Source organism: Somniosus microcephalus, chromosome 3 (assembly GCF_052327205.1).
Source record: "Somniosus microcephalus isolate GS21.2 chromosome 3, FLI_Smic_1.0, whole genome shotgun sequence".
NCBI lineage: Eukaryota > Metazoa > Chordata > Chondrichthyes > Squaliformes > Somniosidae > Somniosus > Somniosus microcephalus.
The window spans coordinates 141945013-141959031 of NC_140989.1; the positions used below are offsets into that span (position 1 = coordinate 141945013).

General features: G+C 43.6%; 1 protein-coding gene across 3 annotated transcripts in view; it reads right to left on the minus strand.

Moving 5' to 3' along the window:
- The window catches only part of LOC147121444 (1-phosphatidylinositol 4,5-bisphosphate phosphodiesterase beta-4-like), a 911912-nt gene that overhangs the window by 457197 nt on the left and 440696 nt on the right, over nt 1-14019 (minus strand). For all 3 annotated transcript variants that reach the window (XR_015077544.1, XM_085981700.1, XM_085981698.1), the window contains exon 4: nt 1020-1117. Coding sequence is in view for 2 of the 3 variants with exons in the window: in XM_085981700.1 (XP_085837826.1) it covers nt 1020-1103 (84 nt within the window). In the remaining variant the exon portion in view is untranslated. The remainder of the gene's footprint in view (nt 1-1019; nt 1118-14019) is intronic.

Below are 14019 nucleotides of genomic sequence, written 5' to 3' on the forward strand. Positions count from 1 at the left end.
ACAGGCTCTGACCAGTTCCGACCTAAAATGGCAATCGGGATCCTATTTATGCCATAAGACCCTGATTTCCACATATAAAAGGGGCCAATTGCCTGAAACAGGCAGGCGTTTTGGACGCCTGCGATAGACCCCTTTCAAAACGGAGCCGGCTGCATCGCTGGCATTAAAGAGGAGCGAAGGCTACCAACCCCAATTTGAGGCCGCTATTGCCCTGTTAACGGCAGGCAAAGGCAATGAATATAGACCCCACTGACACTTCCAATCCTCATAAGGGATCTAGGTACTGATTTTCTCATTTACTGTGCACTAGTGTTATTTCAGCACACCAGCTCTGCTGGCATGGATGTTGTCCCAGAATCTTTTGAGATGCACTTCATTTTTTTTTAGTATAGCAGAATCATAGTTCAATGAATATCATACAAATTAGCTGGTAATAAATTTCATTTTGACAGCTGTATGACTGCTCCAGCAGGGCTGGCTCCAAAAATAAATTCACCGAGCGTACAGTCCCAGTTAACATTACTTTACCTCCGAGTAACAGGCAGGGCAGATTTCCTCTACGTGCTAGGTATAATGAAATAAGTGTGTTTATAAAGAACAGGTTTATGATTTTGCTACACCAACAAACAGAGGTAATAATCTTCCCACTCTGTTTCTTTGTCAGACACAAAGAACTGACACATTGCTCTACCATTAGATTAGGTTTGGTTTTCTCAGGTAACTGGGGCAGCAGTACAAAGAAGCTTCAGAGTTAAACAAAGCCTGATTCAGAACATGAAAATAGAGGCTCGGTATTAGCATTTTTCTTTTGCATCTAAACGGGTAATTTCGATGTGTTGCCATAACAGTGCGGATAGAATGCGGCCAGTAAGTTTTGTGGTGTCACAAGGTAAAACCATCAGAAGTAGAACTGCTTCTGCTGTTTGCGATGGTTGTCATCAAAAGCTGGAGTTTAAAATGGAATCTAATTATGTTAATTATGTTGAAAAAGGGCACTTATTTTTAAATATGTCACTTACCTCTTCATATCTGTCAAAAACAGCACCTTCTTGCATAAAAGCCGGAACAGGCTTCTGCCACATAAACTCATATGCTTTTGCCATGGTTGTTCAAAAACCTGAAAGAAGCAAAAGACTAATTAATCCTGAAAAACATTTATCAAATCAGCTTTAACTTTCATTTTAAATAATCATATTATACAAATGCTGTCTCCAATTTTCTGGATATATCGTAACTATTGGCCTGAGCATGATCAAATAAGGCTGTTACAAGCGTTATTATAACCAATGTTCCCTCTAAGCTGCGCGGGCGTCATCTGCATGGTCCCGTGCAGGCCGCTCACTGGCTTTTCCATTGTAGATACCACGCAGCGCAAAAATTTGAATGGGCCACACAGGGGGCAATGCAGCTTACGGGGGACATTGGTTATAGCTCAGTATCTCTTGTAACCCTCATATTAATAATTTGCAACCTGAAAACGGCCATCATTTACTTGTTAGCAAACCTGAAATAACCTATTAATAATTTGGAAAGACTGTGTATAATTCTAAGTTTGGTGCCTACAGTCCTGACTGCAATGATCCTATGGCCGACAAGAGCAGGTTCAAATCCCTCATTCACTTTTAGGTAATTTTTTTTCTCTTAAAAAGAAAATTAATTAAATTCTTTTTCTCCTACTAATAGATTATCTGCTGCTACTGGGAGAAAGAAAAATAGAAAGAAGAATTCATTCCCAAGTGGCAAAAAGAGAGTAGATTTCAATAAAATCAAGCAAAAGTTCCTTCTTGTTCAGACGCATGTTTATTGTAGATTCCAAAATGGAAAATGCACCAAATAATTACCCCAGACCCTTCTAGAAAGTAAATCTTATGCCTTCAACACTTGAATCTCCCTTCAGCTGCCATGTAGTTATGTTTTTCTTTCACCAAATACAAATGAAATTATGCTGCGGAAACTACATCTTATGTTACAAACTATGTCCCACTACACTTTAAGTGTAAAGACTTATTTTCACATGTCACAGACTTATGATCACGGCCATTTTTGAGAAGGCAGCTTTTTTCAGGCTGTCAGCTTTTTTGAAGCTAATGGTCAACTTTTGCTAGTTTTGTAGGTTAGCACGTATGCAGCTGTCTGAATATTACATGTCAACTAGCACCATCCAACAACTTATGTTAAACAATTGACCGGAAAACTCATTTCAATGTAAGCAATGCAAAAATAAAGTTCTGGTATATAATATACTTAAAAGGGATTGCAATAGTGCAGTACACTGATGTACCATGAGCTACAACATGGACTGGTGGAATCCAGACTTCCATCCTCATTCCCTACATATTAACCTCCCTCTCTTCGTTAGCCATTAGTGGGAGGGAGAGGGTAGAAGATTGGCATGTCCTCATAGGATTGGAGAGAAAAGTACTGGATGAGTGAATCCCAGACCATTCTTTTATGCCTCCTGTTGGCTGATTACAAAGACACACTGACAGAAACTTGGAGGATTATTATTATGTATATATATGGGTGTAGATAAGTAATGGTTGCAAGTTTAATTTAATGTAAAATAGAACTGTAACAGCAGTAGGAGCCTACGCGTTGGTTGGTGTGATGTCTCAGCAGCAAGTGTAATTCCCTCAATGGCTGAGTGAGTTGAGCCAGAGTAGGTCGAGTCACACAGTACAGAAAGGAGAGATGGCTTATCGGGGGAAGGCAGCAGTAGCCAACTTCCTGGCACCATGGGTGGTTCTGCTGCACAGGACGGGAGGAAAAAGAGCGGGAGAGCTATAGTGATAGGGGATTCTATTGTAAGGGGAATAGATAGGTGTTTCTGCAGCCGCAAATGAGACTCCAGGATGGTATGTTGCCTCCCTGGTGCAAGGGTCAAGGATGTCTCGGAGCGGCTGCAGGGCAATCTGGAGAGGGAGAGTGAACAGCCAGCTGTCGTGGTGCATATAGGTATCAACGATATAGGTAAAAAACGGGATGAGGTCCTAAAAGCTGAATATAGGGAGTTAGGAGGTAAATTTAAAAAAGGACCTCAAAGATAGTAATCTCAGGATTGCTACCAGTGCCACGTGCTAGTCAGAGTAGAAATAGAAGGATATTTCAGATGAATACGTGGCTAGAGGAATGGTGCAAGGGGGAGGGGTTCAAATTCCTGGGACATTGGAACCGGTTCTGGGGGAGGTGGGACCAGTACAAACTGGACGGTTTGCACCTGGGCAGGACCGAGACTGATGTCCTAGGGGGAGTGTTTGCTGGTGCTGTTGGGGAGGGTTTAAACTAAAATGGCAGGGGGTTGGGAACCTGTGCAGGGAGACAGAGGAAAGGGAAGCAAGGATAGAAGCAAAAGACAGGAAGGAGAAAAACAAAAGTGGAAGGCAGAGGAATCAAGTGTGTAAATCAAACAGGGCACAGTAAATAATAATTCTAAAAGGACTAAGAGTGTTAAAAAAACAAGCCTGAAGGCTTTGTGTCTTAATGCGAGGAGCATTCGTAATAAGATGGATGAAATAGCTGCACAAATAGATGTAAACGGATATGATATAATTGGGATTACGGAGACATGGCTCCAGGGTGACCAAGGCTGGGAATTTAACATCCAAAGGTATTCAATATTCAGGAAGGACAGGCAAAAGGGAAAAGGAGATGAGGTAGCATTGCTGGTTAAAGAGGAGATTAACACAATAGCAAGGAAGGATATGGATAAGGAAGGCAGCTCTGATGACGTGGAATTTGTATGGGTAGAGCTAAGAAATACCAAGGGGCATAAAACGTTAGTGGGAGTTGTATACAGACCCTCAAACAGTAATGCTGAGGTATGGGATGGCATTAAACAGGAAATTAGAGACGCGTGCAATATGGGCACAGCAATTATCATGGGTGACTTTAATCTACATATAGATTGGACTAACCAAATTAGTAACAATACCGTGGAGGAGGAATTCCTAGAGTGTATACGGGATGGTTTCCTGGACCAATATGTCGAGGAACCAACTTGAGATCAGGCCATCTTAGACTGGGTATTATGTAATGAGAAAGGATTGATTAGCAATCTTGTTGTGCGAGGCCCCTTGGGGAGGAGCAATCATAATATGATAGAATTCTTCATTAAGATGGAGAGTGAAGTAGTTGACTCAGAGACTAGGGTCCTGAATTTCAATAAAGGAAACTACGATGGTATGAGGCACGAGGTGGCTAGGATGGATTGGGGAATGTCACTTAAAGGGTAGATGGTGGATATGCAATGGCAAACATTTAAAGATCGCATGGATGAACTACAGAATTTGTTCATTCCTGTCTGGCATAAAAATAAAACAAAAAAGGTGGTGCAACGATGGCTAACAAGGGAAATTAGGGATAGCATAAGATCTAAGGAGAGGACATATAAATTAGCCAGAAAAAGCACCACCCTGAGAATTGGGAGCAGTTTAGGATTCAGCAAAGGAGGACAAAAGGATTAATTAAGAGGGGGAAAATAGAGTATGAGAGTAAGCTTGCAGGGAACATAAAAACTGACTGTAAAAGCTTCTAAAGATATGTGAAGAGAAAAAGATTGGTGAAGTCAAGCGTAGGTCCCTTGCAGTCAGAATCAGGGGAATTTATAATGGGGAACAAAGAAATGGCTGACCAATTAAATATATATTTTGGTTCTGTCTTCACAAAGGAGGAAACAAATAACCTCCCAGAGATGCCAGGGAACATAGGGTCTAATGAGAGGGAGGAACTGAATGAAATCAGTATTTGTAGGGAAATGGTGTTAGGGAAATTGATGGGATTGAAGGCCAATAAATCCCCAGGGCCTGATAATCTACATCCTAGGGTACTAGGCTCTAGAAATAGTAGATGCATTGCTGGTCATCTTCCAAAATTCTATAGACTCTGGAACAGTTCCCATGGATTGGAAGGTAGCTAATGTAACCCCACTATTTAAAAAAGGTGGTAGAGAGAAAATCGGGAATTATAGACCGGTAAGCCTGACATCGGTAGTGGGGAAAATGCTAGAGTCCATTATAAAAGATGTAATAGCAGAGCACTTGGAAAACAGTGACAGGATCGGACAAAGTCAGCATGGATTTACAAAAGGTAAATCGTGCTCGACTAATCTACTAGAATTTTTTGAGGATGTAACTGGTAGAATAGATAAGGGAGAACCAGTGGATGTGGTGTATTTGGACTTTCAGAAGGCTTTCGATAAGGTCCCCCATAAGAGATTAGTGTGTAAAGTTAAAGCACATGGGATTGGGGTAAGGTACTGACTTGGATAGAGATCTGGTTGGCAGACAGGAAGCAAAGAGTTGTAATAAACGTGTCTTTTTCCAAGTGGCAGGCAGTGACTAGTGGGGTACCGCAGGGATCGGTGCAAGGACCCCAGCTATTCACAATATATATTAATGATCTAAACGAGGGAACTAGATGTAATATCTCCAAGTTTGCAGATGACACAAAGCTAGGTGGGCGTGTGTGCTGTGAGGAGGATGCCGAGAAACTCCAGTATGATTTGGACAGGTTGGGTGATTGGGCAGATGCATGGCAGATGCAGTATAATGTGTATAAATGCGAGGTTATCCACTTTGGTCGCAAAAACAGGAAGGCAGATTATTATCTGAATGGCAATAGATTGGGAGAAAGGGAAGTGCAACGAGACCTGGGTGTCCTGGTGCACCAGTTGCTGAAGGTAAGCATGCAGGTGCAGCAGGCGGTTAAGGAGGTAAATGATCTGTTGGCCTTCATAGCGAGAGGATTCGAGTACAGGATCAAGGATGTCATGCTGCAGTTGTACAGGGCCTTGCTGAGACCACACCTTGAGTATTGTATGCAGTTTTGGTTGCCTTATCTGAGGAATGATAGGACAAAGTCAGCATGGTTTTATGAAGGGGAAGTCATGTTTGACAAATTTGCTGGAGTTCTTTGAGGAAGTAACGTATAGGGTGGATAAAGGGGAACCAGTGGACATAGTGTATTTAGACTTCCAAAAGGCCTTTGACAAGGTGCCACACAAAAGATTATTGCTTAAGATAAAAAATCACGGGATTGGGGGTAATATTCTGGCATGGATAGAGGATTGGCTATCTAACAGAAGGCAGAGAGTTGGGATAAATGGTTCATTCTCAGACTGGCAATCAGTAACTAGTGGTGTTCTGCAGGGGTCAGTGCTGGGTCCCCAACTCTTTACAATCTATATTAACGATTTGGAGGAGGGGACCGAGTGTAACATATCAAAGTTTGCAGATGATACTAAGATGGGAGGGAAAGTAGTGAGTGAGGAGGACATAAAAAACCTGCAAGGGGACATAGACAGGCTAAGTAAGTGGGCAGAGATTTGGCAGATGGAATACAATACTGGAAAGTGTGAGGTTATGCACTTTGGCAGGAAAAATCGTAGAGCAAGTTATTATCTTAATGGCAAGAAACTGGAAAGTACTGAAGTACAAAGGGATCTGGGGGTCCTGGTGCACGAAACTCAAAAGGTTAGTATGCAGGTGCAGCAAGTGATTAAGAAGGCCAATGGAATGTTGGCTTTCATTGCTAGGGGGATAGAATATAAAAATAGGGAGGTATTGCTTCAGTTGTACAAGGTATTGGTGAGGCCGCACCTGGAATACTGCGTACAGTTTTGGTGTCCATACTTAAGAAAGGACATACTTGCTCTCGAGTCAGTACAAAGAAGGTTCACTCGGTTAATCCCGGGGATGAGGGGATGGACATATGAGGAGAGGTTGAGTAGATTGGGACTCTACTCATTGGACTTCAGAAGAATGAGAGGCGATCTTATTGAAACATATAAGATTGTGAAGGGGTTGGATCGGGTGGATGCGGGGAGGATGTTCCCAATGATGGGTGAAACTAGAACTAGGGGGCATAGTCTTAGAATAAGGGGCTGCTCTTTCAAAACTGAGATGAGGAGGAACTACTTCACTCAGAGGGTGGTAGGTCCATGGAATATGCTGCCCCAAAAAGCTGTAGAAGCTACATCATTACATAAATTTAAAACAGAAATAGACAGTTTCCTAGAAGTAAAGGGAATTAAGGGTTACGGGGAGCGGGCAGGAATTTGGACATGAGTCTAGGTTCGGATCGGTCATGGCCCTGTGGGTAGCGGAGCGGGCCCAGGGGCCGTGTAGCCTGATCCTGCTCCTATTTCGTGTGTCTAATTCTGTTAGATTCAGGAGATGGTTCTGTGATAGTGGATTGGCGGTTAGGATCAGATCAGCCATGATCTTATTGAATGGCGGAGCAGGCTCGAGGGGCCAATTGGCCTACTCCTGCTCCTATTTCTTATGTTCTTGCCATGGAGGGAGTGCAGCGAAGATTCACCAGACTGATATCTGGGATGGCAGGAATGACGTTATGAGAGATTGGATCGATTGGGCCTATATTCGCTGGAGTTTAGAAGAATGAGAGGGGATCTCATTGAAACTTATAAAATTCTAACAGGACTAGACAGACTAGATGCAGGAAGGATGTTCCCGATGGCAGGGGAGTCTAGAACCAGGGGTCACAGTCTAAAGATAAGGGGTAAGCCATTTAGGACAGAGATGAGGAGGAATTTCTTCACTTAGAGAGTGGTGAACCTGTGGAATTCTCTACCACAAAAGGCAGTTGAGGCCAATACATTAAATATATTCTAGAAGGAGTTAGATATATTTCTTAAGGCTAAAGGGATCAAGGGATATGGGGAGAAAGCAGGGACAGGGTACTGAATTTGGATAATCAGCCATGATCTCATTGAATGGCGGAGCAGGCTCGAGGGGCCGAATGGCCTACTCCTGCTCCTAGCTTCTATGTTTCTATGTCCCAAATCAATCCCTAGTATCGTTCTTGATTAGATGCTCTAAGTGGGGTAGCTCCAGGGACATTACAATTAGTCTTGGCACCACTGGGTTAAGGAAAGGGATATTGGCAGCATTCCCACTTGTGACCACTATCCAGTAACCCCGGCTAGAAGTGTGGATGTTGAGTAAGATCAGAAATCAGGCTCAACAATGATAGCCCTTCCAGTCAAATAGCCGATCAGCACTCATTTTCAAGGCTCAAAGGTGAATAATCCACACTTGCGAAGCAGATGTGCGACTGGAATTGTATCCCAGCAAGGGAGTCAACACCTTCAGACAAGGGAGAAAATTGAAGTGGAAAAAAACCCAGATAGATTGCCTGAGTTAATGTGCTGTGTTGATAATCTCTCCATGGCCTCAGCCCTCCTTATCCAATCTCCTCCAGCCCTATAACCGTCCAAGTGCTCTGCACTACTCCAATTCTGGTCTCTTGCACATCCCTGATTTCCTTCGCTCCACCATTGGCGACCGTGCCTTCAACTGCCTAGGCCTTAACCTCTGGAATTCCCTTGCCATCTCTCTCTCCTCCATTAAGAGGCTCCTTAAAACCTACCTCTTTCACCAAGCTTTTGGTCACCTGTCCTAACATTATGTGGCTCGGTGTCAAATTTTGTTTGATAACACCCTTGCGAAGTGCCTTGGGATGTTTTGCTACGTTAAAGGCGCTATATAAATGCAAGTTGTTGTAGCGGTTTGATTCTGAAAGTCTCCCATACGCGAAACTGAGATGGAAGCTGCAATTGTACGGATGTATGAAAGGAAAAAGAGAGAATGACGCAATTAGGGCCAGCAGTTACAGGCCATCATCGATACAAATTCTTCTAGTTCTATTTTTGATGATATATTTGTACTTTAAAAATTGGATCCGTTTTTGACAGGCTACACCTCTGCATAATGACATTCGTGACTTCTAGTCTCAGTCATAATGCTTGCTGACGCCACTCACTGAAGACAACTTCCCATTGATGTCAATTTCTGAGTAGTTAATGTATTAATCATAGATAGTAAACAAACAATCTACAGTATTCAAGAAATTGCAATCTGAGTCAGAGATGTAAGGAGCACCGCCTATCGTGTGAATAAAATAGTCAACTCTAAACAATTTTCAATCTCATTGTACATGGTCCTCAGATATGCTAATATTTCTCTGGATAGCATTCAACAAATTATTATTTCTGGGGAACCTTAAAACAAATAGTTACAATATAAATTATACTGTGGGCCCTTTGGTGTCACCTTATCCTGCTCATTCTCTTTTCTTCCTGCTCTTGTTACACCTCCATTATAAGGCCATAATATGGAATGTCCACAGTGAACCTCACAGTAAGGGCTCCATGACAGAAGGGTGGGAAGCAAAGGATTGTCCTGCCTGAAACTAGAATTATCCAGCACAGAAGGAGGGCATTCAGCCCATCGTACCTGTGCTGGCTCTTAGCAAGAGCTATCCAATTAGGCCCATTCCCCTGCCCTTTTCCCAAAGCTCTGATTATTTTTCCATTTCCCTTTTGAAAGTTCTTATTGAATCTGCTTCCATCACCCTTTCAGGCAGTGCATTCCAGATCATAACAACACCCTGCTGAAAGGTAATTTGCATAATCATTTCTTAGCAGCACAGCTAAGAAAATATTTTTCTAATTGCTTCAGTCAAGGATATGTTTCAGACAAAGTTTGTGGACAGTCAACGCCTCTAAATTCACCCACTTCCTGGTTTGACAGGTCCTACAGGTAATTTATCCCTCTTTTCTGCAGGCTTAAGTCAGGTGCAACTCTCCTGTCAATGGTAGAATTTCTGGGACAGCAGGTTTTGACCTCATTATAATGTCATTTACAAATAGGTACTCCTGTAGAGGCAGGCACATCTTCTGCCTGAAGTCAGTTCCATGGGAATTTAGTATGCATTCATTTTGGAACAGGTTTAACTCTGGCATAGCTAATTTACACGCCAATTTTCTACATTAGTGGAACTACACCACATTTGCCTCAGAAAAAAAAAATCACAGAATTTCAGGCTCACTCTATATATTAGTATTTTTGCTTTCTCAGTTTTTGCATTAATCCTCTTGTCCTTAAGGCGCTGAGTCTTGCTAATGTACAGTACCACACGTGATAGCAGTTATTCAGTACCTCATACAAGTAGTCATTCTTCACAAGAAAGTGTGTACAACAACAACTACTTGTATTTATATCGTGCCTTTAATGCAGTAAATTGCCCCATGGCACTTCACAGGAGCGATTATCAAACAAAAGTTTGACACCGAGCCGCAATATTAGGACAGGTGACCAGAAGCTTGGTCAAAGAGGTAATTTTTAAGAAGCGTCTTAAAGGAGGAGAGAGGGGTAGAGATGCGCAGGTTTAGGGAGGGAATTCCAGAAATTAGGGCCTAGTCAGCTGAAGGCACGGCCACCAATGGTGGGGCGATGTAAATCAGGGATACGCAGGAGGCCAGAATTGGAGGAGTGCATAGATATAGGAGGGTTGTAGAGCTGGAGGGATGTAGAGAAATAAGGAGGAGCGAGGCCATGGAGGGATTTGAACACATGAATGATCATTTTAAATTCGAGGTTTTTCTGAACGGGGAGCCAAGGTAGGTCAGCGACCACAGGGGTGATGGATGAACGGGACTTGGTGCGAGTTAGAATATGGGCGGCGGAGTTTTGGATGAAATGAAGTGTATGGGGGGTGGAAAGTGGGAGGCTGGCCAACAGTGCATTGGAATAGTCGAATCTGGAGGTAACAAAGGTATGGATGAGGGTTTCAGCAGCCGATGGGCTGAGGTAGGGGCAGAGACAGGCGATATTACAGAGGTGGTTGTAGGTGGTCTTGGTGATAGAGAAGATATGGTAAAGCACTATTTCACCATAGAGACCATTACTGTTTCATCCTGTCCTTAATCAACATTCACAAGCATGCATATTTGTCATGGATCACTAGATAGGAAACAGGAGCAGGAATCCTAGATAATCTTTCCCATCCATAACCCAGGGTTGTCGAGGTCAATTTTGAAGTTCCACTGTGAGCCTGTGATGAGGGTAGATAACTCTGTCTAACCAGGGATTGAACCTGAGACTGTCGTGGTTTGCAGAGGTTCGTTACCGTATTATGCAGTGCATTAATCAGGTAAATGTAATGTTCACAGTGTGAAGCCTTGCTTAGAATCATAGGGCAGAATTTTCCAGGGGGTCAGCAGGCGCGATCGGTGGTGGGTCGGGTGGGAAAAAAATGTTTTGACAGTGGGTCGGGACCTCGCTGTCAACCCGCCGCCATGCGCTTTTCTTAAATGTCGGGTCTGCCAGCGTTAGGCAGACCTGACACTCAGCGGCGGGGGAGGCAACTGAAGTAATTAGTGGCTTGTTTACAGCCACTTAACAATGCTTTTTTCCCAGCTTTTTGCTTTTGACAGGTCACATACCAGTTTTCCGCTGTGCCTAGACCTCGTCAGTGAAGCTGAGGCGAGAGGTGACTTGCCATTATTTGAGCTGATGAGTTGACAGCTTCAAATGTCAAGTCAAAGCTCCCAGCTGAATCAGATATCTTCCCTTAGCCACCAGCTTCTCTAAACTGCATTTCCATTACAGATTCACCATGCTGCAACACTTTACACAAGTCTCCATCCAGTCTGACCTCATTAGCTCTCCCACCATTGACAGATCGCTTCTGTCATCTCTACTTCACCTGCCATCTATTCTATCAACATCGGTGCTCTTGAAACTATTTCACCCTGGTCCTCAGAATCTGACCACAATCAGCCCCAACACCAGCAGCACCAACAACAACACCAACCTTCTCCGCAATCAACTGATGCTGCACAGGACATCAGCACCCGAGCACATTGCTGCCCAGGAGGCCAGGGATGGCCTCATCATGGCCACATTTACTTCACTTGATGCTGTACACCCTGGCTGCCACATGATGTGCCAGGTTGGCACCACCCCACACCAACACTATAAAGCATCCCTGCAATGCCCAAGCCATTCCTTTCACACTCATCACCATTGCGGGGGGTACTGCTATGTCTCACCATTCACTGCAACTCACTAAGCCACTTCCAAAGGTGCACGCAAATCTGTCCAAGAACACAATCAAACTAAAGGTTTCAATGTTTGACACCACATTAACAGAAACCTTACATGAACATTGCATAAAACACCCAAGTGCCAACCCTTGTGTGTTGTTGGTTGGTATGATTGGACTAGGATGAGGATGAGTGTGAGGGGTGCCTAGTGAGATGGGGAAGTGATAATGTAGAGAGGGATGGGTGGGGGTGCAAGGTATGTTGGTGTAAGGATGTGCAGGAGTAGGGTAGGGAAGGCAGAGTGATGGGGATGCGATGAGTGGCAAGCAGGATGAGGTTGAGTGTGGCTTTGCAGTAATGTTTCGTGATTTACTGAGATCATTGAAAGGTTTGCACCACTGCAGCTTGGTCCTCCTAACGAAATCCCTGCTTGAGTCCTCTCCTGTGCAATGTGCAACCAGGCTGCGTTGGTCTCCTGGGGAGGTCTCTTCCACCCATTGGAAGGGAAGAGAACCTCCCTGCATGCTGTGATTCCCTCCATAAGCATATGGAGTGAGTCATGGGAGAGCCTTGGTGCAGCTGTACAGTGCTTGTCAGTGTTTGCAGCACCTCAATGACAGCACAAATGTCAAAATAAATTTGCACATGGTCCCTTTAAGGAAACTGGCTGATGACGCATCATCAAATGACGTCATCAGACCCACTTCCTTCAATTGCCTGGCAAACGCGCTGGGAGGGCTTAACAAGCCCAATCAGGGGAAAATCATTTTGGACAGCGGGCTGGAGCCAACAGCGAGGCCGGGGCCCGCCACCGACGTCACTCGCCATGGACTCGCCGTGGTTGGTAAAATCCAGCCCATAGAATCATAGAATGGTTACAGCACAGAAGGAGGCCATTCGGCCCGTTGAGTCCATGCTGGCTCTCTGCAAGAGCACTTCTGCTAGTCTCACTCCCCCACCCTTTCCCCGTAGCCCTGCAATTTTTTTTCCTTCAGTTGCTTATCCAATTCCCTTTTGAAAGCCACGATTGAATCTGCCTCCACTACCCTCTCAGGCATACCTGCATTCCAGATCATAACTACTCGCATCATAAAAAAGTTTTTCCCTCATGTCGCCTTTGTTTCTTCTACCAATCACCTTAAATCTGTGTCCTCTGGTTCTCGACCCTTCCACCAATGGGAACAGTTTCTCTCTATCTACTCTGCCTAGGCCCCTCATGATTTTGACCAGAGTGCAGATTCGACAATCGGACACCCAATTCACGGCCCTCCCAATATGCTAGTTCTTGATTCTAATGACCAGAAAATTGGGAGTGTCGTGAATCAGTTGTACTGACTTCAATGTCAGACTATCTGATTTACCCTCCATTGAATGAAGCTCCATGTCAGGAATGCTAACTCGTGAAATTTATCCCTGTAGCTTTAAGGACAACAAGAAAATATATAAAACTAACCGCTAACCAATAAAAGACTGTACATATGAACAAATCTTTTGTAGCTTCTCCTGTTACTGTAATGTACAATTTGAAATGTGCGATATATTACATAAAATATACATTATATAAGTTTTGCATCTAATACGTGTCCATCACACTTCAAAATGTGGAAAGTATAAATAAAGGGAGCCTGTTGATTTTTCTGACCTGATAATCAGGCATTTCCCTGAGGGCAGGGGCTGGGATTTAAAACAGCTGCTAATCCAACAAAATGTCGCTCAGCAATTAGCTTTCATTGACTTCAGGATGTGCCTATCTAGCTCACTTAAGTGTCAGCTTCGTAGAAGGCTGCAGGTTCAAGCCGCTTTACTGACTTTAGCACATAATCTATGCTGACACGTCAGCACAGTACTTTTTCAGAAATGGCATCTTTCAAATGAGATAGTAAATCTGCCATGGTGTGTGCTAAATGACTGCCGCGTTTGCCTACATAACAACGCAGACTACATTTCAAAAATAATTCATTGGTTGTAAAGTGCTTTGGGATATCCTAAGGACATATTAAAGCACAATGTAAATGCAAGTTCACTCTTTCTTTCATCACAGAGAGAGAGAACCCCTCAGCAGTGGCCTTAAAGGGGCAAGTACGGTTAAACACAACTCCATTTTAGCAGTTAAACATCACAACCATGCTCCAGGCTCTAAACTACTCATAAGAAGTCAACTAGTAAATTAT